This window comes from Notolepis coatsorum, assembly GCF_963971535.1.
Source record: "Notolepis coatsorum genome assembly, chromosome: 5".
Lineage (NCBI taxonomy): Eukaryota > Metazoa > Chordata > Actinopteri > Aulopiformes > Paralepididae > Notolepis > Notolepis coatsorum.
The window spans coordinates 130,004,718-130,031,037 of NC_140169.1; the positions used below are offsets into that span (position 1 = coordinate 130,004,718).

The 26,320-nt window shown below is 43.9% G+C and overlaps 2 protein-coding genes across 3 annotated transcripts in view; one reads left to right on the plus strand and one right to left on the minus strand.

Annotated features, from left to right (window-relative positions):
* kidins220b (kinase D-interacting substrate 220b) overlaps positions 1–23,401 on the plus strand; it is a 69,817-nt gene extending 46,416 nt beyond the window's left edge. The window contains exons 21-29 of one of the 2 annotated variants that reach the window (XM_084314916.1): positions 5,706–5,850; positions 6,348–6,510; positions 10,410–10,588; positions 12,014–12,231; positions 12,875–12,997; positions 19,166–19,303; positions 19,656–19,754; positions 19,906–20,139; positions 21,220–23,401. In XM_084314916.1, the coding sequence (XP_084171042.1) occupies positions 5,706–5,850; positions 6,348–6,510; positions 10,410–10,588; positions 12,014–12,231; positions 12,875–12,997; positions 19,166–19,303; positions 19,656–19,754; positions 19,906–20,139; positions 21,220–22,383 (2,463 nt within the window). In that variant the 3' untranslated portion in view covers positions 22,384–23,401. The remainder of the gene's footprint in view (positions 1–5,705; positions 5,851–6,347; positions 6,511–10,409; positions 10,589–12,013; positions 12,232–12,874; positions 12,998–19,165; positions 19,304–19,655; positions 19,755–19,905; positions 20,140–21,219) is intronic. The other variant, XM_084314917.1, reaches the window with a different exon arrangement.
* Positions 23,402–23,723: 322 nt separating this feature from the next.
* Positions 23,724–25,615, minus strand: id2b (inhibitor of DNA binding 2b). The gene is made up of 3 exons (XM_084313860.1): positions 25,133–25,615; positions 24,668–24,728; positions 23,724–24,205 (listed from the first exon to the last, which is right to left on the minus strand). Exons 1-2 carry the CDS (start codon positions 25,499–25,501, stop codon positions 24,672–24,674), a joined length of 426 nt encoding a protein of 141 aa, XP_084169986.1. The 5' UTR covers positions 25,502–25,615; the 3' UTR covers positions 23,724–24,205; positions 24,668–24,671.
* Positions 25,616–26,320: the final 705 nt, after the last annotated feature.

Consider the following 26,320-nt stretch of genomic DNA (forward strand, 5'->3'; position numbering starts at 1 on the left):
GATTATGACATCATACTGTGACATCACAAATGTCCTAGAACAGAGGTCGGCAATAGGCGGCCCGCGGGCCGAAATTGGCCCGCCAGCAATAATATCTGGCCCTTCAGAATATATAAAAAAATATATATATATATTATAAATTTTTTTTATATCAGACCAACTAGGCTAGGCTATATGTTAGCTATAATGTCCAAATAGAGAAACTACCACCACCTAAAGAATGCTTATTATACGTTGTTTTATCCATGTTGAGAGTGAATAACAGGTAGGCAGCGAGGTGCAATGTAGTGCTTGCTCAACATGAAAAAAGTCGGTGGACAGCGCCTGGTGCTGAAATAGCAAACAAGCAGTGTGGTGTGAAATTAAAACACCAGTTCAATAAGTCATTCAAACTTTATCTTTACTTATATATGACTGATGGCACCACACATGTGAACAGTAACAATGCAATTAAACTGAAGTCAAATCAGAGCAAAAAAAGCTGAATCTGCTTCAAGAAGTTGCGCTACATTAGGTATATAAGGAATTACAATGAGACATTTATTAACGAAATAAAAAATACTATTAGGCTTTTAACCCTCTAAAGCCGGGCGCAACAGTAGACATGTTTGTGAAAGACTTGCTTTATTGTATCGGAATCGATTGTCATCTAAAAATGTAGTGCATCTCTCAGAGAATGCGCGGATGTAAAGCATAGAATCTTGAAATATCTAGATTGGTTGTTTTCTCTGGACTGCATCTAATCCGCTGTATCTATCCATTTATCATATATCTATGTCTGTCACTATAGCCAATGGAAATGCTAGAAATGGTCACATGGACTGGGAGAACCAATGGAACATTCCTATTGTTTCTCAATAGTCCAGTGCGCTCCACAGAAAGGGCCGTCAGATAGACACATTGGTTGTGCGTAATGTAAGATAGGCCGATAAGAGAGAGGCGCTTGTCTCTGGTTTTATAATAAAATGGCAAACAGACAAAGGTATAATGTTCAGTGCAAATGTGTATGTCGTTTACAGTTTATTAGGCCACCTATGCAGCTCGTTTATTTTGTCCATTATCTGCCTCTGCCACAAATGTATGTCTTAGTTATAAGGTGGTCTGTCACAGAGTTAAAATGTTTTCACTATCAATATAGTAAATTAGCCATTGTTTTTGTTGCCGGCCCCCCATACAGTGGCTTGGAAGAAATTTGGCCCTCGGCCAAACTTAATTGAAGACCCCTGGTGTAAGGTATAGGCTGTATGGTGTAGGCTGTATGGTGTAGTCTGTATGGTGTAGGCTGTATGGTGTAGTCTGTATGGTGTAGGCTGTATGGTGTAGGCTGTATGGTGTAGGCTGTATGGTGTGTAGGCTGTATGGTGTAGGCTGTATGGTGTAGGCCAGTGGCGGACTGGCCATCGGGACGTTCGGGACGAATCCCGATGGGCCGGAACCAAAGTGGGCTGGTCAAAAAAAAAAAAAAAAAAAATCTTTTACTTTTTTTTTGGGCCAGTGTGTGGGCCACTAATGTGGGCCGGTGTGTGGGACAGTGTGTGGGCCAGTGTGTGAGTCGGTGTGTGGGCCACTAATGTGGGCCGGTGTGTGGGCCAGTGTGTGGGCCAGTGTGTGGGCCGGTGTGTGGGCCAGTATGTGGGCTGGTGTGTGGGCCAGTGTGTGGGCCAGTGTGTGGGCCAGTGTGTGGGCCGGTGTTTGGGCCAGTGTGTGGGCCAGTATGTGGGCCGGTGTGTGGGCCGGTGTGTGGGCCAGTATGTGGGCCAGTATGTGGGCCGGTGTGTGGGCCGGTGTGTGGGCCAGTGTGTGGGCCACTAATGTGGGCCGTAGGGTTGCCACCCATCCCTTAAAATACGGAATCGTCCCGTAATTGGAAACTAAAAGACGCATTCCGTATTGAACTGATACGGGACGCCCTTTGTCCCGTATTTTAAGGTTGCCAGTTTAGTGAGAGAAATAAGCCAGCCGACCTACAAAAACAAGCAAAATTGTGTCCAAAAGTTGCGGAAAATAAACAGACTTGGCAACTCTGGTATGATGGGCGTGCGCTCAGCAGCTCACCGACCAATGAGAATTAGCACTTTCACGTTGCTAAGAAGAGTTCTGTGCCGTTGTGCCTATCCTCCATCTGCAGGCGGCGTGATTTCTTTTCGAAGACGCTTTGAAAATGTCTACAGCAGACACTGTGACTCCACCGCATCCTAAAAAGACAAAACGCCTCCAGAAATACAGACCTGAGTGGGAAGAGGCAAACCACTGGCTTGATAGCGTGCGTCAGTGGAGATGTTTACAAAGCAAACTGTAAAGTATGTAGGTGTTTTCTGTGGCGCATGGTGGACTGACTGACATCAGACAGCATGCCTCAGGAGAACAATATTCCCGAAATATAAGAACGCAACGGACCCAAGCACAGGTGTCACAGTTCTTCATAACTGAAACATCTCCTGAGATTTATTCGGTATGGGATATTACATCTTATTTATCTGGTTGTGTTTTTAACTAGATGTCAGAATTTCTATTTACCTGCCATGGCAGCCAGGAGCCTACTCTTCTTTGCACTTTAATTTTTATTAATTTGGGTCACACAAGTGTTTCATTGTATTATTGTCCTCTTTCAGTAAAAGTGTTCCCAGGCTTTGTTTTTACAGCACTTTATATTCATACAGTATTATGCTCAAGTTGAGGCTATATATATAATAGTTCAGCCAATTTATTTAAACTGTTAAATGCAAATAAAGCACTTTAAACTTTAAGTATGACTAAATGCTTTCTTGACTATATATAGTAACTGTTCCAAAATGCATAGATTTTTTTTTTTTTATCCACTTTTTCTCCCATTTTCTATATTTTCTCCCATCCCAATTTCGTATCATACAATTCAACCCTCCCCTGTCACGAACGCTGTTTCTTGCCTCCCACAAGCCGGCTGCAATGTGGACTAAGTCATACATAGCACAAGTCCCCTCCGGTACTTGAGGTAACAGCAGTCGCATCTTTTCACCTGCGCAGCTCGATCTCTCAGTGGCGAGGAGTAACGCGTGGGAGGCTCACGCTGCCCCCGACACTTCCTGATTCTACTGCGCAGGCGCACCAACCGACCTGTAGGAGTCACTGTCCACAACGCCCGATCCCCACCCATCAGTTTCCCACCCCCTAATACGGCCAATGTGTATTAGTATGAACAACCAGCTAAACTGAAAGCAATGTGGAGCGCTGGGCTCGAACAGGCGAGCCCAGTGTCTCTGCATTCGTGGCGAGCGCCTTGCCCACTACGCCACGTAGCCGCCCCAAAATGCATAGATTTCTATGTATTTTAGGGGTTTGGGGGGCTAGCTCTTTTTAATATAAATGTCATAGATTGTTTTATTTAGATTTCATAGATTTCTATGCATTTCAGGAGTTTGGGGGGCTGGCTCCCCAAAATATTTAAATAACATAACCCTAAGCCTAACCCTAAAACCGAAATAAAGTAAAAAAAAAATAGTGACAAAATCCGCCCATTTTCGCCCAAAAAACGCCCCAAAACTGCAACAACAAAAAAATTGTGCGCGCTACACGCACACTCGATGATAGGTGTCCCTTATTTCTATTGGTCAAAGGTGGCAACCCTAGTGGGCCAGTGTGTGGGCTGGTGCGTCTGAATGTCCCGGGCTGAATTTGTGTCCCAGTCCGCCACTGGTGTAGGCTGTATGGTGTAGGCTGTATGGTGTAGTCTGTATGCGATCAATCATTACACATAGCACAGGGCTAGGGATGTACCAATATTAGGGCTGTCTTAAATACTTCAAAGCTTCGTTCGATGGGCATGGGATTCGAATATGAAAATACAAATCGATTATAAAAAATTAAATAAAAAGATATGATTTTTTTTTTTTTAATTGCAAAATCAACTCTGCCTCTCTTTGTTAACACTTTCTTCGCCAGGCTTATGTACATCATTATACCATCCTCTGCCAGCTCTATTTGTCTATGGAGAAGTTCCCCTTCTTTGCAGGGCTATAACTTTTTAAATTGTATTGCTAAATTGACATTACTATGGCCCATTCAACGTCAATTATCTATCGTTCAGGACGTAGGAACGTTATACTTTTTCATTCACATATTCATACTAAAATACGGTCTAAAGTATAAATATGTTTTTATCGTTTTCTGCAGCATTCTCCAGAACGTGATTTATAGCCCTAAATGCATTATATTGATGATCAAATACAGTTTGATAGCGATCTGCGCGAGATAAAAAAATTCAAATGGACGTGCTTCTAGAAGTTACTACTTATCATCTGATGTTGACCGGATGGGGGGGGGGGGTCGTTTATAATTCCGTGGCCAACGTTAGATGATTAATTTAGTGTGGGTGATATGATCATTAGAGCAGTTTGTATCGAACACGGTAAAAAAAAACGCTGAAACTCACCCCAGTCTCCTCGGGCCGTTGGGCGATGAGCGTGGAGCAAAAATATTCCTATTATGGGATGTTGAAATATGCGATCCATCTCCAGGTTGTATAATAGTATATACGTTCAAATCATGTTGTTTATCGAGTTATTGGTAACGGATTGCTATCCATTGTGTCTAGCTCGAGTCCTGGGACATATAGCGGGTGATCGGACCTAATTTGGATGAGCACCAGTTTCCGTTTCCGGTTTCCGGTTTGGGCGATCCGCCGATCGGCCACCAGATGGCGCTCTTGAACCGTTGGAGAGTTGAGAGGGGATCAACAGTAGATCTCAAGTCTCCGGGGGAGAAATATGATTGCGATCACAGATTTTTTAAATATTGATCTCAATGACGTGTTACGGCGTCATTGGCAGAATTAGCATGGCGGGGAATGACGAGTTTAGGCGTCCTTGGCGATTAAAGTGTTAACTACAACAAGCAATGCTGTTTGTTATTTAAGATGAGGTTGGACTCGGCACTGACAGATTTGTGTTCATTGTGCTGCTTTTATAAAGCCTCAAATGACGGCTTACAATATTTCATGAAAGCAAAGTAGTTAGTTAGTTTGTCTAAGATTTAAAAAGGTTTAAACTTTACAGCACTGACAAAGTTGAACAAAGTGCTGTACAAGTCCCACAACATTAAAAAAAAATTGAATTTTTCTTCTTTTTTTATATATATTTTTACATTTCGAAGCTTCGAATTAAAATTGAATCTCGGCCCCGAAGCTTCGAATTCTAAAAGAAAAATCGAAGGTCAGCCCTAACCAATATGTAATTTTTTAGGCCGATACCAATATTGGATTTTGCCCTACTCATACCAGCTGACACCGATGCCGAGTGATACATGCCTATCCTCAGATGAAGGGGTATCATGAGGGTTACAACACTGCTTGTGAGAAATAAAGTCAAAATAAAGGAGAAATGTACTCATCTATTTGTGTTCAGTATTCTTTTGTTTATTTGGTACATGCAATAAGCAATAATGGCAATTCTACAACCGGACAAGATGTAAACATTTTATTGTTTGTATCGGTGCATCACTACACATATTTGACCATATTCGCACGGCGGCCATTTTGCTCTCATGTCACGCTCAGCTGCGTCGGGATTCCTTGGAAAGCATGCTCAACCTGAGCATGACAGAAGTGCAAAATGGCCGCCGTGTGAATACGGTTAATAAGAAACAACGTGTGAATTAACAGTGCAATTGGAGTTATACACATGTATACATACATGAAACATTGTATGACACGCTGCGGTCTGTCTGTTCAGGACACTTACCGCCGTCGCCAGATGCAGCGCTCGGTGACCCGGCAGATGTCCTTTGACCTTACCAAGCTGCTGGTGACGGAGGACTGGTTCAGCGACATCAGTCCCCAGACCATGAGGAGGCTGCTCAACATCGTCTCTGTCACAGGTACACTACACATGTGGCGGCCGGCATGTGTGACGTCGTTTAACCATCATTTGGAATGATTTCACAATTACGTGAAATATGCTGATCATTTTGGTGGTCCTCGTTCCAAGTGATTAGGAAGTCTCACACCCATTGACCATAATTCATATGGCGGGCATTTTGCTCTTATGTCATGCTCAGGTTGGGTTCTTTTCCACCCTGTTCCCAAGGTGGGATCAAGGTGGAAAGGAAACCAACCTGAGCATGGCATACTGTAAGAGCAAAGTTTATGTTGTGTATGTTTGATGCTTCTGTTATGACTTATGACTGTGTGTCTTAACATAACCCCATAACCCCCGTAACCCCATACACGTAAAGGAACCCATCAGGGCATTGGACTTATACAAGTATAATAGAATGTAATATCATATAATATCATATGATGTAATATAATATATTATAATTTCATGTAATATGAGTAGTGTCAGACTGTGACAATGCTGTGTGTCTTCTCTTAGGTCGTCTGCTGAGGGCCAATCAGATCAGCTTCAACTGGGACCGCCTGGCATCGTGGATAAACCTGACAGAGCAGTGGCCCTACAGGACGTCCTGGATCATCCTGTTCCTAGAGGAGAGCGACAGCATCCCGGACCAGGCCCTGCTTAAAACCATCTACGATAGGTGAGTTTCTCCTGGAGGCCGGCTTAACACTTTCAGTGGCAGCCATTAGACGCAGCCCCTCTGTAGCAACGCCAACGCTAGATAGGAATCCGTCACCTTGTTTGTAGAGCTATAACTATATTCTATATTATAGCTATGGATACAATACTATGTTCATTTGCCAGTGACTTTCTTCCGGTCAAGATGCAAAAAAGAGATAATTTTCCCATGCATACATTTGCGCGTTATACCGTGGTGAATATAAGTATCTTTTTAGAGCGGTCTGGGGTAATTCCTGAAATGCTGAGGAATAGCCTTATAGCCGTATTATACTATAACCGTTGTCGTTTCTTGCCTGGACCCGCTATTATTCTCAAATCAAATCTATATCATAGGTATTATGTTTCATCATGAATGCATGAATGCATACATTTTTTGATGCTTTGATCGCCACCAACGGCATACGTTGTGGACTAACGTTACACACACACAGGGAACAAAATAAGTACCAGCCAACCGCCAATGGCTGGTAAAAGATCTGCCTGGCTGGCTGGTAGTTTTTTAAATCTACCAGCCAAATGGCTGGTAAGTCAAAAAGTTAAGTTTGTTCCCTGAGAGCAGAGCTACACAGCAGTGCGCCTATTTTGCGAGCCGAAATAAGTCTGTGGTTTTTTCTTCTTCTCACAACGGGTCAAATGCATCTAACATGCATTGCATCGTCGCCATTCCTTTATGCCCACATCGCCCGAAATGAACGTTATGTTAGCGTAAGCTAACAAGCTAATCCTGATCAGCGGCAGAGCCATAGAGAACAGCAGACAGTGTGGACTGGGGAAAGGGAAATGGGGGGGGGGGGGGGCACTCTCCCTTTCTCTGTGTGTGTGCGTGCGTTTGGAAAGACGATGAAGTCACTAGTCAGGACTCAGGAGAGGAGTATATTGTAGTAAACTGAGGATTACTGAGGATGCACAGATAATGTTGATATTCAAATATAAAAAGGTTTCGAGAGGAGTGGAAGTTTGAAACAGACTAGACTACAATATGATGCGGGGGTGGTGAGTTGAAACAGTGTGTGTGTCCCCGACCCCACTTCTATGTTTCAATAAATTATTTGCATTTAAAACTATTAACGCTGACTCATTCCTTCAGTCCACTCAAAATTATGCTAATATTCCTTATGTTGTTTATGATATTAATTGAAAATAGCATATGAGAGTATTATATAGTAATAATAACACATGGCGATATACTAAAAAGCTATTTTTAATTTTTGGCTGGTAAAAAATCTGCCTGGCTGGTAGTTTTTAAAATCTACCAGCCAAATGGCTGGTAAGTCAAAAAGTTTATTTTGTTCCCTGCACACACACGTTCGGATCGAGCTGAAGACATGCTTGGATCAACGCAAGATTGATATCATATAGCCCTTAACTTGACTAGGATGTACCCCAAAAAGAATATTCCAATTATCTGATCGCGATTCCAAGTAGTGATGTCTATCGTGTCGCCAACATAATCCATCACACATCATGCGTCGGGACTCGGGAGCATTTGATTATTCTCAATCCGACCGTTATAACCGCTGAGCTTGAGCAAGATCGACACACAGGCCAAGATACAAGGTTTCTAAGGGTGCTTAATACCGCCGTCAAGTTGGATTCGGCCGGTATTGCACTTTGGCGACCTCAGACTCATTCCCTATGGTAACAACAGGCTCCCTGGGTGGATAATGAATAAAAATATCGAAAAAAGGAAAAACTACCTGAACGACATGGGCCCAGAAACGACTTAACTCGTTTTTGGCACTGAAAGTGTTAAAGTGGAATGCCACCAATGTTAAGGATTCACATATTATACAGTATATATATTATTCCTGTGCTCCAGGATAGTTCAGTCAATGTTTGAGATCCTCAGACATTGAGAGTTTTTGTTCTCCTCTAATGCTTTAGGAGAGAGTGATGAGAAATAAGAAATAAGAACTAGTTTTAAGTAAATGTGTGCTTGAAACAAGTAAGATAAGCCAGTACAGTAAGCAAATCTGGCTTGGCAAGATTTCTTCAAATAAGTACAAATATCTACAGTATTTCTCTGGATTCTCTCCTGATTGGATAAAGTGGGAACGGGATACCAGAAAATGTATTTAGTGTTTACTGCAGAGTGGAGGGACTGGGAGACCCATGTTACTGACCAAACACTCTATATCAGTGATGGCTGTCAGAATGTAGAGCTATTTAACACTTATTTTAACAAATAAATAAACCTACAGAGACCCCAGACCTGTCTGTGAACGAGATATTTATACAAGACCGAGACCTGCCCTGAAGCCAGAGCACATTAATTAATACTCTTGTTTAAAAAGAGCTCAAACTTCAAAACTGTTCCCTGTCTCTTTACACACTGACTTGACCCGTTATGTAATTGAACTCGGTTATGACGTCTGAATAGAATAGTTCTTGGAATGATTGAGTCTGAAGCGATGAAGCGGTTAGATTACTCAGTGGGCTAAAAGGATTAGTTTAATTGGTTGAGTCATAATTATGCTCATTTGGTTGGATTGTTGTAATTCCATTGCAATTTACCTGTCAGGCAGTAGTCTTTATCCTCTTGTGGGAGCGCTACGTTCTGTTTCTCCACAACACGCGTGGAAGGCCTCGGGGGGAAATGATGATATATAGTGTTGTTTCAATCAGGACTTTCCCGGCTCTGGATGATTAACCCTTACTTTACTCCAAGTATGTGTTTAGCCACAAAACATAGCCATTAGAGTTTCTTTATATATAGAATGATTTATTTATTTATTTTTATTTACATTTAGTAATTTAGCTGACACTTTTATCCAAAGCGAGACAACATGTCAGCAAGAGAGGTACATCTCTGGCAGCTAAGGGTCAGTGGCATTGTTTGTCAAATAGTAACAAGCTTGAGTGTTACACTCTGAGTGCATAGTAGTATATATAGACATATTAGCATGATAAGTACAGTAGTAGTATAAGTATAGTAGCATAGTAGTAAGGTACATAGTAGTAAAAAGACAGTAAGAACGTTATCTATTTATGTTTTGATAAGCAAGATGGGCAATCCAATTCCCTGCATGTTTTCTCTCCTTTATTGAGTCAGTAGGAAGGCCGCGAGGAAGACTGAATAGAGGAGACAGGATGATGGTTTCTGGCAGGATCTGATCTTAGGCCAGCGGGGGGTTGTGTGGTTCCAGAGGCAGAGGAGAGACATTTCTGGCAGGATCTGATCTCAGACCAGCAGGGGTACATGTGGTTCCAGAGGCGGGGGTCTGAATGACTACACTTTCTCTGGGAAGTGGAATTATTATTATGATATTTATTTTTCCAGTGTGATAGTTTTGGTACCAGAATTCCATAGGTATGTGTAATATGGTCTTGAGTAAATACACACATGCACGCACGCAGGCACGCACGCAGGCAGGCAGGCAGGCAGGCAGGCAGGCAGGCAGGCAGGCAGGCAGGCAGGCAGGCAGGCAGGCAGGCAGGCAGGCAGGCAGGCAGGCAGACAGACAGACAGGCAGACAGACAGACAGGCAGGCAGACAGACAGACAGACAGACAGACAGACAGACAGACAGACAGACAGACAGACAGACAGACAGACAGGCAGGCAGACAGACAGACAGGCAGGCAGGCAGACAGACAGGCAGGCAGGCAGGCAGGCTGTTAATACATAACAGCAGGGTTAAGGTAAAAAGCAGCATTGCAGGTAAAATGATTAAGTATATAAAGTGACCCATATAAATATAAAAATATAAACATGTTGAGCAGCAATGTGCCCAGGTGCGCCCTGATTAGCTCCCTGGCCTGTGCAGTTAATTATAGGCTCTGTGAAACAATGCTTTGGGAATCACCACTTTGGTGTAGAATACAGCAGTAATGTATTAATCTTTTTCTCCTGAGTCAGGATCTCCAAGAACATCCCCACCACCAAAGACGTGGAGCCCCTGTTGGAGATCGACGGGGACGTGCGCAGCTTCGAGGTCTTCCTGTCCTCCAGGACCCCCGTCCTCATGGCCCGCGACATCAAAACCTTCCTACCCTGCACGGTCAACCTGGACCCCAAGCTCAGAGAGATCATTGCAGGTGATTGACCCGAATCAAAGAATTGATTGATTGATTGAAACCTTTATTAACAGATTGCAGAATGGGTACAATACAGTACGGCTCAATACAAACAATTGTTAAGGGGTGCAGACCAGAGAAAGACTTTCGTTTACATCAGGGTCCCCCATTTTCAATTCATCATGACATTTATGACGTACATGACATAAATATATACAGTACTGTTTAAGAGAAAGAGATCAATAAAAATATATATACATTCGAAGGGGAAGAAACTGTACATTGGAGGGGGTTGGGTGGGGGGGGGGGGGATTTGAACATTTACCAGGGCCAGTTTCTAATTGCAGCCTCCCGTAGGTGCTCTTTGAGAGCGGTTTTGAAGGAGGGTAGGGATTCACATTATTTTACGGCTGTGGGTAGGGCGTTCCACATTGTTGTGGCATAATTGCGAAACCTTGTTTGAGCGGAATCTGTGTCCGAATCTGGGCCAAATGTTTAGCCATGGGTCTGCTGAGAGTATAGCAGGTGGACCCAGGATGTCGTAATTCCCTCTCAAGTCTTCTGTAGGTGTCTGTATCTGTGGTAGGAAGTAGGTGTAGGTGTCTGTAGGTGTGGTAGGAAGTAGGTGTAGGTGTCTGTAGGTGTGGTAGGAAGTAGGTGTAGGTGTCTGTAGGTGTGGTAGGAAGTAGGTGTAGGTGTGGTAGGAAGTAGGTGTAGGTGTGGTAGGAAGTAGGTGTAGGTGTCTGTAGGTGTGGTAGGAAGTAGGTGTAGGTGTCTGTAGGTGTGGTAGGAAGTAGGTGTAGGTGTCTGTAGGTGTGGTAGAAAGTAACTCAATGAGACATCTGCGATGGGAGGTGCCCCACTCGATAACTCCAATGACATACACATAACTCTGCACCGCCCACTCCCTTCTACATCTAAACTAGGTTCCTATGTATGTGTGTGCACTAGGGATGGGCATCGGTTTTCAAATATTTCGAATAGTCGTTAAATTATAAAAAAAAAATCTAATAGTTTGTGCGAATATAGTTTTGTGAAGATGTTACATGGTAGCAACGTTTTGTACGTTTGTCATGTTGTTTCACAAAATTCACACATTTCAAGCATCAATGATGTAACTTTCGGAATTAATGCTTTTGTTCCTGGAAATAACGGAGATAATGGACATAACGGAAATAGCGACTCCTAAATACAGTATCTAGCTGTTAGCAATGACAGCAGCCAGCTAGCTCGCTGGTTCGATTATCTCGTGTTCGCTACAAAATCATATGTCAACAGGGGGGTTATCGATTAGTATTCGAATAGTTCCCAGTGACTATCGAATAGCAATTTTCCCCCTAGTATGCACTCGTCCTAGTCTACGGCACTGTGGATAATCCCACCATTTCAACACAGCCCGTTTCTCGTCCGTTCATCATTCCTGTCGTCTCCCTCTCCCTCTATCAGACGTGCGTGCAGCCAGGGAGCAGATGAACATAGGCGGGGTGACCTACCCCACGCTGCCCCTCCAAGAGGCCGCGCCCCGCCCCACCTCCGTCTACAGTCACCAGTCCTCGGCTTGCTCTCCCACCGCCGGCTTCAACCCGCCCGGCGTGGTCACTCCTCAGCCCCACAGCAGCTACTACAGTGGCATGGCCGGGCCCCAGCACCCCTTCTACAACAGGGTGAGTTCCTGCGCCCACAGCGCAACGACCTGAGCCCAGCCCGGGAGAACCTACAAGTGGTCCTTGTTCTGAAACTAAAAAAATAAGAATAAACGTGACTCTCAAAAAAAACTCCTGAAAGTCCAGAGGAATTAACTTGACTTTCAAACCTCCTTCTCTCAAAAGATTTGAGTTGCTGGTAACTGGTGAGTAATCCTGGGGTCATCATTATCATCATCATCGGGCAAACAAACAAAACAAACAAGCAAAGTGCCACAAATTGTTTGCCCCCTCTCCCCACCATTTGTTGTCCATCATTTGTCATATAATTTATTATCGTGTCACGTCTCAGTCACTTTTGTCCTTTTTGTGCCAATTTGATTTGATTTGATTCACATTGCGGCGCTCACCGTTGTAACAAAGATGAGGTGTGCATTTTTGTACGTGAACCGTCCCGTGTGTCTGACATACAGTGTTGTCGAGGCCGGGTGTGACGTGAACGTCTTCAACTCGTCCGTCTCTCAGTGACGCGCGAGACGTGGCGGGTTGACGCCGCCGCCTCCTCATCGTTACATTATTGCACATTCAAGCATTTGTGGTGTACGTGTTTCTTTACCCCCGTCCCTTAAATGTGTTTCCTTTTGTCCCGGATTCCCCTCCCCAGCCATATTTCCCCCAACATGTATACCAGTTGCCACGCCAGTACATGGCCAGCTGCTACCCATCTCATGCACCTCCTCGCCCCTTCATTAAAAGCGGCTATCCCAGGGATCCGAGCGGTGGACTCGTAAGTACTCAACTGCAGCCATAGTGATTCTACTGTAATAATAATAATAATAATAATAATAATAATAATAATAATAATAATAATAATAATAATAATAATAATAATTAATTACATTTATATAGCGCTTTTCTAGACACTCAAAGCGCTCCCCACAATGTAGGGTGGGAATTGCCTCCTTCACCACCACTGGTAGCACCCAACCTTGGGCTACGCAGGCTCAATGGCTGCCATACACTGGCACCCGGCACACATCACACGACACAATGGCTGAACGGCTCAGGAGACAAGGGATTGATACCAGCCAATTAAGGGGAAGGGATGATTAGGTGGCCTTGATGTCAGAGACCTGATTGGGAATTTGGCCAATTTGTAGCGCCTGCTTGAGATGCCCTTTCTGTTTCGTTTCATGGGAAGAAAACGCTCCGTCAAAATCCATTAGGTATTTGGTCGAGGGAGGGTTTCGGTACGACATCAGTGAAAGTCACTTCGACAGGGTTTATTGTTTGAATCCAGCCAGTATCAGTGAATTGTTCAGTTAATCCACTGACTCACAAGGAGAGATTAGTCATGTGTCTTCTCACACGGAGGGCAAATTTTTTTTGAAGGTATTTTAATCTGTTTGTGATATTTGTATCACTCAGTGTACAATACTTCATTATTAATAATTAGAGGCCCCCTTTCTGCTAGAAACATGTAAGACTTCTATTCACCAATTCCTGTTTCCTTCTCAGTGCTGTCCCTTCACAATACACTCTAAACTAGGGCTAGGCAATATGTAAAAATATAAATACCACGATATTCAAATTTCAACTCTTCAAAATATATATCTATATATATATATATCTTAGGTATGGAAAAAAACATGAATCCAATCGATGATTGTCCTGTTGGACCGCATGGTAATGGGAAATGTAATACAGTGTCAAACTAACATCTAACATTTCTCAAATATGTCAGGAATACAATTTTGTGCTACATTTTTTTATCATTAATTTTGACAACTAAATTATATACTACTAGCCTGGATACAGCTCCCCTGAATCATGCATATTTCTATCACTCAATTCAAGTGATTCAGGGGCTTGGTGCTCCTCTGCTGTGCTGGCAGATTACAGATTACATCATCTTGACATCAGAGGAGGAGGATGTCCAGAGGAGAGGAGGTCCAGAGCCCTGAATTGCCTGACCTGAATCATTATTGCATTAAAAAAGGAGCACAGATGCATAATAAATATTGATATTTGCCCAGCAATCTTTGTTTACCTTTTTTCCCTCTCTTTAAGATCAAGGCACACTCTCTCTCCCTGTCTCTCTTTCTCTCTCCCCCTCTCTTCCTCTCTCTCTCTCTCCTTCTCGGTGGAAGATGTACATTATCTTGCTCCATGTGTCCTCTTAATGTTTCGTCCTCGATGATCAGTCACATGTGTGTTTCCCTCTGTGTCCTCTCCCTCCTGCTGTCTCTTGAGCGGACACACACACACACAGGCTTGTTGCGGTCCTCACTTCCTTCATCTTTCCCTTTTGTCTCTTTGTCCTCTCATTCTCTCTCTCCAAGCAATTTAAGGTTCCATCTTTCAAAAAGAAGCAGGTATTGAACCCCTTGGATTTATCCTCACCCTCTGGCTTACTTCCCTTTCCCTCTCCGTTCATGTTGCCCTCCTCCTAGAGGCTGCTAAACTAACTCCCGTCGGAGGTGTTCTGATTAACACAAGTCCCAGCATGCACCTTGGGACGAGTAGCCCTCCCTCAGAGGGAATTACTGACATAGATCCGCTACGGCAAGGCCTCTGAGAAGTGATTTAATACAGTGGCGTGTGTCTGTGTCGACCTTTGTGAGCATTTCCAGCGCTGCGTTGAATTCTCCCAAAACCATCTGACCTTCTCCCAAACCCCTCACTCTCTCTTCCACCACATCGAATACACCTCTGGAGATATAAACACAGTCCACCTCTGGAGATATAAACACAGTCCACCTCTGGAGATATGAACACAGTCCACCTCTGGAGATACTGTATAAACACAGTCTACCTTCTGGAGATAGAAACACAGTCTGGAGATATAAACACAGTCCACCTCTGGAGATAGAAACATAGTCTACCTCTCTGGTGTGGTGGACATTAATGGAGCCGGGGCAGTAGCAGCCATATCCTTAAAGTATTTGTTACTTACTTTTACTTTTGACTTCAAATTAACTTTGAACTCTGATCAGGCAAAGAATATAAACGCAGCATGCAACAATGTTACCCTTTCACTGCCGCACTACCAAAACGGTTACCGTAACCCGTTCACTCAGTCGGTTGTGTGATAGTAAAGGGTTAACCTTCTGTCGTGTGGCAGTGAAAGGGTTAAAGGCGCACTTCACCAGAAGAAAACAATCCTGATTTATTTTGCACATAATCTCACACACACACCTAAAACTCTAAACAGTTTTGCACATATTAATTTAGTTTGACAGTTATTGAGAGTAAATGGGTTTGAATGTGGTCACTCACCAGTAATGCTATCGGGGACATTGAATCCTTGTGTTGTGTTAATTACAACTCCATGAAATGATGTCGTTGAAAGAATAGCAATACCTTGTCTTATATACCTTGTTGATTAACACTTTCCGTGCCGGAGCTCGGTGCCCCGGAACCTCCTTGAATGCCGCGACCCACTTCAATGTTAGCATTAAAAACGCCTAATCTATGTTTTTAATTATGGCTATGTGGGGCGCCCTCGTGGCGCATACCATAGTGCCTCGCACACCTACGCGGCCGACCCGGGTTCGATCCCAGCTCCCGTCGTTATTTGTCGCATGTCTTCCCCACCTCTCCTCCCGTTCGCCCTCTCCTCTGTCGGTCCTGCGTGACCAATAAAGCTGTAAAAATGCTAAAAAAAAATTAAAATATTATGGCTATGTGTCTAATCTGCCCTGTCTCTTATCAATGACTCGTTTTCCAGTCAACATTGTCGAAGCGGATTGTTTTTTTATCGGTTCATTTTCGTTTTATAGCATTTTGAAAAGCCCTCGTTTTCAAGGAAAATATAAAGATTCCATGATAAAAGACGTACTGGAATATTCTAGAATACACAAAAACGTTGTCATTTTTCGGCCTATTTATGAATCGTTTTCAATAAACGCTAGATTATCGATAGTATATTTATGTGTACGTATGCACGCTATAGAGGCGATCTGAAAAATCGATTCTCTTATTTCCTCATCAGCGATCGCGCACAAACAGACACATCACACATAGGGCAAACGCTGAGATCTCAGCGAATACAACTCTGATTATCCCAAGACTAGATATAGGATATTCCTTACCTCAGATCAGATGTTCTCCAAAAAGATCATTCCAATTCCTGATCTCCATTCCAAATATCGATCACGCTTATTGATTGAGTATTGGCTGCTGTAAATATATATTCCAGGCTGATTCCCGTCCCGCGATGACTTCCATGTTGATCAGACTTCTTGCGAGCACAAGGAACCAGCTGGCTCCGCCCCTACATATCTACAGATCCCAGGTCAGTCTAAGCGACTGACCTGCAGTTACACAGGGATAGACGATAGGGGGCGCTTTTTTCCATTCTGAGCTCCTGTAGGGGCTGCTGTACCAACGGGAGACTCAGTTGATGAAATATGATTTCAGATCGCTAATAAAACAATTAAGCGATATTTGTCGTCATCGGCACTCAGTGGGGGGGCTAATGAAACGAGCTATGACGTCCCTGGCACTGAAAGTGTTAATTAACACAACACAAGGATTCAATGTCCCCGATGGCATCACTGGTGGCCATTAGGGCTGTCTTAAATACTTCGAAGCTTCGTTCGATGGGCATGGGATTCGAATATGAAATAAAATTCGATTATGTAAAAAAAGAAAAAAATATAAATATGAATATTATTATTATTATTATTATTTTTTTTTGCTAAATTAACTCTGCCTCTCTTTGTTAACTACAACAAGCAATGTTGTTTGTTATTTAAGATGAGGTCGGACTCGGCACTGACAGATTTGTGTTCATTGTGCTGCTTTTATAAAGCCTCAAATGACTGCTTACAATATTTCATGGAAGCAAAGTGTTTAGTTTGTCTAAGATTTAAAAAGGTTTAAACTTTACAGCACTGACAAAGTTGAACAAAGTGCTGTACAAGTCTCACAACATAAAAAATAAAATAAAATAAAAAAATTATAAAAATAAAAAAATTATAATTATTTAAAAAAAAATTATTTTATTTCGAAGCTTCGAATTAAAATAGAATCTCTGCCCCGAAGCTTCGAATTCCAAAAGATAAATCGAAGGTCAGCCCTAGTGGCCATATTCAAATACAATTACTCTCAATAACGGTTAAACTAAATTAATGTGTGCAAGACTGTTTAGAGTGTGTGGATGTGTGTGAGATTATGTGTCAAATAAATCTGCATTGTTCTTTTGTGAAGTGCCCCTTTAATTTTTTTTTACAGAGTTCCAGTTCATATCAGGAAATCAGTACAATCTTCTCAGGCCTTGTCATCATCCCACCATCTCCTCTCATCCTCCATCAACCATACAGTATTAACCTTGTGACCACAGTTCACTGCCATCACCTCACCATAGAACATCTACTCACCAGAAGATCTACTCACTATAGAACATCTACTCACCAGAACATCTACTCACCAGAACATCTACTCACCAGAACATCTACTCACCAGAACATCTACTCACCAGAACATCTACTCACCAGAAGATCTACTCACTATAGAACATCTACTCACCAGAACATCTACTCACCAGAAGATCTACTCACTATAGATCATCTACTCACTATAGAACATCTACTCACCAGAACATCTACTCACCAGAACATCTACTCACCAGAACATCTCCTCACCAGAAGATCTACTCACTATAGAACATCTACTCACTATAGAACATCTACTCACTATAGAACATCTACTCACCAGAACATCTACTCACCAGAAGATCTACTCACTATAGAACATCTACTCACCAGAACATCTACTCACCAGAAGATCTACTCACTATAGAACATCTACTCACCATAGAACATCTACTCACCAGAAGATCTACTCACTATAGAACATCTACTCACCAGAACATCTACTCACCATAGAACATCTACTCACCATAGAACATCTACTCACCAGAGGATCTACTCACTATAGAACATCTACTCACCAGAACATCTACTCACCAGAACATCTACTCACTATAGAACATCTACTCACCATAGAACATCTACTCACCAGAACATCTACTCACCAGAGCATCTACTCACCATAGAACATCTACTCACCAGAGGATCTACTCACTATAGAACATCTACTCACCAGAACATCTACTCACCAGAGCATCTACTCACCATAGAACATCTACTCACCATAGAACATCTACTCACCAGAGGATCTACTCACCAGAGGATCTACTCACTATAGAACATCTACTCACCAGAACATCTACTCACCAGAGGATCTACTCACTATAGAACATCTACTCACCAGAACATCTACTCACCATAGAACATCTACTCACCAGAACATCTACTCACCATACAACATCTACTCACCAGAGAACATCTACTCACCAGAGGATCTACTCACTATAGAACATCTACTCACCAGAACATCTACTCACCAGAACATCTACTCACCATAGAACATCTACTCACCAGAACATCTACTCACCATAGAACATCTACTCACCAGAACATCTACTCACCATAGAACATCTACTCACCAGAACATCTACTCACCATACAACATCTACTCACCAGAGGATCTACTCACCAGAGAACATCTACTCACCATAGAACATCTACTCACCAGAGAACACCTCCTCACCTTAGAACTTAGTAGATCTACTCATGACCTGTTCCAACATCAAGCCGTTGGAATGAACTCGATTAGCGTTAGCTGGCACGCTAAGTCTCTCATCCCCGGCGATATGTGTCATGTACTTCATATTATTGTTATATTGCTTTCCCTCCTAGTTAATTTTTTCTTTTAAGATTTGAAGTGCCTTCAGCATGACTTCTTTGTAGCATTGATTGTGTTTATAATGCGAGGCGTGGGGCATAATAACAGTTACTTGAGGAGGAGAATGGGATTCCGTTTTTCTCCCCTGTATCTCCCAGTAACAGTGCTCTCTTGGACCTGGTTGTGTGTTGTCTCTGCTCAGGGCCCGGCCTCTGTGGTGTCTGGCACTCCTGCCGTTCTTCTGAGCTCCATGAACACAGACACAGTGTGCGAACGCGTCAAACTGATCGACGGCATCGATCACAGCATGATGGCCCAGTACACTGCCACCATCAAGAAGGTGGGTTCTTTTGCGGTTTGGTTTCAAGTTGCCTCTTGAACGGTGGCGTCCACAAGTTAAAACAATTAAGTGGGAGTGGGGGAGGAATTGTCTTTTGTGGTATCTGTAATAGTATAAGTAGATTTTTTTTATGTTGATTGATTGATTGATTGATTTTATTTGACATAATAAAATACAATACACAGTATAAAAATACATCAGGATAGCGCAAGAAAGTCCGTAGACTTATTTCCATTGCGGTCCCAATACAAATATTTGATAAAAAAATATATATAAAAAGATATATTTGCATGAAATTACCGTACTCTTTTATAATTGCTGTCTCACCCGAAGACCACTGTCTCCGTTTCAGGCTAACGTCAACGGCAGAGTTCTGTCCCAGTGCAACATCGACGAGCTGAAGAAAGAAATGAACATGCACTTTGGAGACTGGCAGCTCTTCAGAGCAACTGTGAGTTCAGGACATAAAGTCGTTTAGTAGTTTACTCTTATCATGTGTCAGTATGCTCAAATATTAGTGTTATTCATTTCATATTCTTCTTCAGTACAACCTACCCGTATTTAATAGTGATGCACTGATTCCATTGCACTGTATCCTATAGGTGCTGGACATGCGTCACGTGGAGAGCCAGGTGCTCCACGAGGAGGCGCCCAGTGAGCAAGGCAGCAGCGTGGCCGGTCACCACGCGGAGATGGGACGCCGCGCCAGCGTCCCGCCCCACGCTGGTGCCGCCAACCCAGACGCCTCGCCCATGTACAGCTTCAACCTCAGCTTCGAGGAGCTGAGCAACGTGGGCCTGGATGAGGTGCCCAGGCACAGCAACATGCAGTGGATGGTGAGCGCTCAACTCTGCTATGGTTGGGGCGGTGCCAATGGCTTTTGTCATGATTGATTTATCAAACTTTATTACCGCTCTAATTTGAGCTTAGGGTTTGATGTGAAAGGTGCGTCCTTATACTTCCATCATAAATTAAATAAAAAAGGAATTCTGCACTGCTTTAGCTGACTAACTCTACAGCCACTATTTGCTTTTGTTGTGGTCTCATTATATTACCCAGTGTTTCCCCTATATGCATTCAGCAGCGCCGACTTAGGACCGCCGCTGCTATGAACTAGACTATTCAAAAAAAATTATATAAAATATATATATATATTATACTTTTTATTTTTTTTCATTTGGGCTGTGGGGGGTGCTTAATGTAAAAGACTGACCTGAGGAAAAGGCTGCAGGGAGAAAGCACTGCAGTCTAGTCGATTTTGTGTTTTGAGCACAAAGTTCATCATAGATCTAGCCTCTTTATTTTGCTCTGAAAGTGCACCAGATTTATGCATTTACGTAACTTTAAAATGTAAAAAAAAATTAAAAAAAAGTTCTGGGGGGACATGCCCCCGGACACGTGAACACTTAAGGTAACTAACTTGCGTTCAGCGTTTCTGATTGGCCACGAAGCCCACGTGACCGCGCGCTAGCACGCCCCCTTATCCACGCCTGCCGCTCTGTGTGTTGCAGCGCGCGGCAGAGGTCCCTGTGTGTTCTCGCGATTTACCCGGTGGCTACAACAACACACAGTGACTACATGCAGTCACTGTGTGTTGTTGTAGCCACCGGGTAAATCGCGATTTTTTTATTTGTTTGTCATGACAAACCAATTACATAATCCAACATATGTGTAAAGACACAACATATTCCAGTTAACGGTATATTTTTTTAATGATTCGTTACGGCGTAGTCAATACTTCCATGCGTATAAATTGAGGAAGGCGAGAACACACAGGGACCTCTGCCGCTCTGCCGCGCGTCGTGAACGCAAGTTAGTTACCTTAAGTGTTCACGCCCCCCGGGACACCCCTAGAGGCACAATGCTGAATTTTTTTTCAGGGGAAACACTGTTTTAATACCTCTTTCTCTCCCCAGGCTACTGCCCACCGCACAGCCAGCATGACGAGCCTCAACTCCCAGGAATCCTCCAACGACATCGTCAGGCTGACCGACATGCAGCAGTCCGAGTACCGCAATGCCTACCAGGAATACATTGCCCAGATGTCTCACATGGAGATGGCCGGAGGCGGGGGAGAGAAGCCTGTCCAGCCCCAACCCGCTCAGTTCATGACCTCGGCCTCCGAAGACAAAGCCAAGGAGGGTGGAGAGCAGGACGGCCGTAAGCCCTACACCAAAAGAGTGAGCGTTAAGCCTCCGGTAGACGCGCCCGACTTCGCCACCAACGTCGAAGCCCCCCTAGACCCCATCACAGAGGAGGACGAAAAGGCGGACCATGGCTCGTCCAAGTCCCTGCTGGGCCGCAAGAGTTCCAGAGAGAGGCTGTTCCAGGGAGCTGCCGCGGACCTGAAGATGAAGGCTGCCGGCGGGCTGCGCTACCAGAAACTGACCAGTGACGACGACGAGTCTGAAGAGTCCGACAACGCTCCGCTGCTGAAGGACGGGAAGAAGGCGGAGGCCAAAATTCCCGGCGGTTCCCTGGCGCTGAAGGGGAAGGACTACCTGTCCGATGCCACGCTGGACAAGAAGGACTCCTCCGACTCTGGGGTGCGCTCGAACGAAAGCTCCCCCAACCACTCCCTGCAGGACGAAGAGGCTGACCTGTCCCAGCTGGAGAGGGGCAACCTGATCGAGCTGGACGAGGAGGGTCTGGCCAGGAAGAGAGGCCTGCCCAGCAGCCTGAGCGGCCTGCAGGACCCGGCCATCACCCGCATGTCCATCTGCTCCGAGGACCAGTGCAGCCTGCTGGCCAGCAGCCCCGAGGAGAGCTGGCCTTCCTCCAAGAGCTACAACCTGAACCGCACGCCCAGCAACGTTACGCTCAACAACAACACCAACGCCCAGCAGGTCAATCGCCCGCACCAGCCGATGGAGGGTTCTGTCACCTCTCCATCCACCCCCTCGTCCTCCTCCACCAGTGAGGTCATCGTCCCCTCCAGCACCACCAGGCCAGGGCCGCACAACGAGAATGTGCGCGTGGTGCACCTGAAGAGGGGCCTGAATCCCGGAGACCCCCCAGAGATCTGCACCGTGTCCTCGGACACCGTCACCTTCGGGGAGGAGCGCGAGAGCATCCTGTGAGCTCCCTGCTAGCCCAGGGCCCGAAACAGACAGAGAGCACTTAGTCCGTAGACGTACTGTAACGTGCAGTGGCTCTAGAGTAGTCTCGACAACGCATGTTTAGGATGTTAGGTGCTAGCTACGATAGATAAGACACGTAGGGTGAATCTCATTAAGATGTCGCATGTGTGTCACGTGAGCGCTCCCCATTATGCCCTTCTCCCGTGGAATTGAAAATGACCCGTTAATCTTAACTGGAACTCCATGGTACATGTGGTGTTCTGCTTCAATTTACAACCCAGCGTGTGTGATCAGTATTACTAGTAGCTATTGGGAGTATGTTTCCCAGCTTCAAGCTTGTTTGTCTGTAGAAGTAACAAAAAGAAATAAACGTATACCATTTGTAGATCAAATGTTAAATATATGTCGGACTATTATTTAAATATGTGAGCCAAATGAACAAAGGTGTGTCTCAAGTGCTGTTCAGTGTGTACTGTTCATACTACTGCCATGATATTTCACATAGGGGAGTGGTATAGTTGCGCTGTTGTTGTAATACCTAACCACGGTGAGGGGCTTTTTCTGGTTTGATGTCTTAACAACTAATGCAAACACTAAGAAATGCCTTGGGACTAAAGGAAGGTTTGTTTGAAGTCTTAAACTTCAGGCATTCGGGTTATTCAGGGTGGTGGGGGACACAACCTCGCTCCTGTCAGTCTCTATTTGTCCTAAAAAAAGATTAGTAACACTTGGATTGTACGTACCTATCCACTGTATACCTAATTCAAAAAGATGTTTTATTGTAGTAATTGGACCCCTTCCCCCAACATTTGTGGTCAGTTAAGATTAATATTTCATGAACTTTTGCATGCATGAGCAAATCAGTTCACTTTTGTTCAATGTCTGTAATGCAATAGCTGTAGAGTGCTCTCAAACGTGTTGCATGCTCCGTGATGTTGGCCTTGAAACTTATGATTAACATGTGTGTCAGTAACAGCTGAAATAGAAGTCAAGTCCTGCTGAGTTCACCACATCTGAATAACAATAAACTCTAAATGTTGATCATACATGTGGTGTCTGACCCTTGGTATGTACAGTATGTTCTTACCAGTGGAGAAGATAATTGTAGTATGGTTGGTATGAGTATATTGTGTTTTCATTTCCAATATTCCACAGTTCAGCGGTTCAGTTTCTTGCAGGAAAAGCTGACAGATATTGACCACTAGGAGGTGTCAGAGATTTACAGTTGTAATCTCTGTTCTACCCATGATGACCAGAAGGAACTGATTACATATTAAGTGCGAGATATTGCTGTACATGATGTCACACAAACTAATACATTGACTCATACGGAATATTAGTGCTTTTTTCGTCATATACAGTATTTAATTTATTGTATAAAAATGCAATTTACAACATATTTTCTTTTTTTTAAACGGCACAATAGAATGCAAGATTATATTCTCTGACACAAATATGCTACTATACAGGGATAATTTACAGTGAGACTTTCGTTTTCATTTACAGCATCCACAGTTTATCAAAACAGCAAACATTTTAGACAGTTCCTCCCATTCTACACTCTGCTGTCTCAGAAAAGTGTTAGAAAGTTTGTGTTGAATTGGACTCCGTTCCAGTTCCTGTTACCGTTGTCAGAAGAGACTAGAGAGTGAGACAGAACTCTTCCGATGGAAGCAAGATATCAGGCCAGTGGAAGAATTCAACACTTAAAAACAAAAATAAACCTCTCCTATCTCCTCTATGGGGGTAAAGATCACAAGTAGAGAGAGAGAAAACAAATCCAACCAGCGGAAGGGAATGTGTGAGGTCCAGTTTCAAACACCTGCAAGAGATTGAAAAACAGAGCAGCATTTTTAGGACAAAGATCTTGGACTGACTGGCGCCTGGGAGGAAGCCACAGTTATTTTTTATACTCAAACTACTGGGCAATCCCCATGCCGTAGACACACCAGATGGAGGCGTCGGGGCAATAGGCAACATCCTGACAACCTCTAAGTGCTATGTGGGAATTCTGCCTAAGTGGTGCCTGCCTGCTTCCCTCTCTCTCTCTGAATAGTAGGCGACAGTGTTGTGGTAGTACAATAGTCTTTTAAGATTTCATTAGAATGTGGTTATGTATTTCCTGGAAAAACACAACAGACATATTCAAGACATGATGCCGCTTTAAAAGCCATTAACTGGTGGGTGAATCGACGATACAGTGGGTGCAGTGTTGTTCAAATCAATGTCCCCTTTTTGTGGAGCCTGTGTGGAACTATGAATGCATTATGTTGAAAACACTCACCAAGTCAGCGGATCAGCGTGTTGCCGTCCTCGGCGTCTGTTTCTTTGGGTAAATCACTTGACTGTAACATACCAAACATAAAGCTTCTGTCATTCATTCTGTTCACATCAAATAGGCTAGTATTATTGTGTTCAACTGTTTGCATTGCTGGGTAGCCCACTGCGCCGTTATATTATAGTATGCCCCCCCCCCCAGATGTTTATAGTCTACGTTATTACGGTTGATTGATTGATTGATTGATTGAAAACTTTATTAACAGATTGCAGAATGGGTACAATACAGTACAGCTCAACAATACACACAATTGTTAAGGGGATGCAGACCAGAGAAAGACTTTCGTCTTGTTTACATCACCAGGGTCCCCCATTTTCAATTCATCGGGAAATGTGTTTATTTTGTAGGTCATGGTTTTTATCTTTCAATTCCAATCAAACTACTAGTAATACCTGAACTCGGGCGACTTACCTGGAAGGTGAGGATGTTGGTGTCTGAGGGGACGGCTGTCAGTGGGCTCCTGGCTGTCACTGGGCTCCTGGGTGCCGACTGCTGGTGCTGCTGGTGTTGACATGCGCTGCTCGTCGTGTCAAGTGCAATTTGAAGATCCAAGATATAGTCTATCACATGCTGCAAAATCTCCATCTTACTGACGTTCTTGTTCTGCGGGAGACTGGGGACCAGTTCCTTCAGCATGGTGTAGCAGTCGTTCATGTTGTACAGCAGGCTCAGCGGATCGTCCATCATCGGGCTCTTGCTCCGAGATATCCCAAGCATGTTCTCAGTTGGATTCGGTAGATTATTCCTCGCTGCTGACCGCACCGGGCTTATTGCCTTCATGTCGACTGTCCTTGGTGGGTGACGTGATCGAACAGCTTTCGCATGAGAATAATGACTCTCTTCTTCTAATCTATTTGCTACCTGTCTTGTGTGTGCAGGGTATACACAGGCAACGGAGGCGCACGCTGCCAATTCTTATACTAGAGCCACTGGACTGGGCTCGTCGCGTAGGAGTCTGAAGTGCGCGCGGATTGGCCCTCGTTCTACGCCAGTCATTTTTTACAAGCAAGGCCATTGGTTTAGAGAGTGCTTTTCTTGCGGCAACCCCGCCTTCTCCTTCCTCTGGCATTCTTGAACAAGTTGTGAGCAGAATCACACAGACCCACCAAAGCTCACCTGCGTGGTAAGCCTCTACGAATGAGCGCTTTTTTAAACTCTGCAAAAGTATTTCTGCAACATATGTGCACATTATTTAAGTGCATAGCCTATAGGTAGGCGAGACAGGATTATTTTTCTCTGAGCATATTATCAGTCTTAAATAAATATTAGAAAGACACTAGCCTACTATTTAGCTATTTTGCATCTGCATTATGTACTTCATTGTTTGCATTTTGTACTTTAGGTTGTAACTTTATAGTTTTTGAACTAAAACTACTATAGCTGCAGCTGAAGCAGTAATGTTTTTAATTCCATAGGTTTGTGTTTTTCATTCTCTGCATCTGGAGTGAGTTTTGCCTCATCATAACTCTGGGGAAGCTGCGCGCACTGCGCAGTCCCCCCGCATTCCCACACTCTTACCAAGCCTGAGACCAATCGGATGATGGCTTGGCACCATAGGGCACACTCACTCTCTCTCTCTCTCTCTCTCTCTCTCTCTCT

Excerpts from the sequence above, each read along its gene's own strand:
- id2b (XM_084313860.1), bottom strand. The coding sequence starts at position 25,501 with ATGAAGGCAATAAGCCCGGTGCGGTCAGCAGCGAGGAATAATCTACCG. Across the intron at positions 24,729-25,132 it reads CCAACATCCTCACCTTCCAG|TCAAGTGATTTACCCAAAGA; the intron begins GTAAGTCGCCCG and ends GGTATGTTACAG.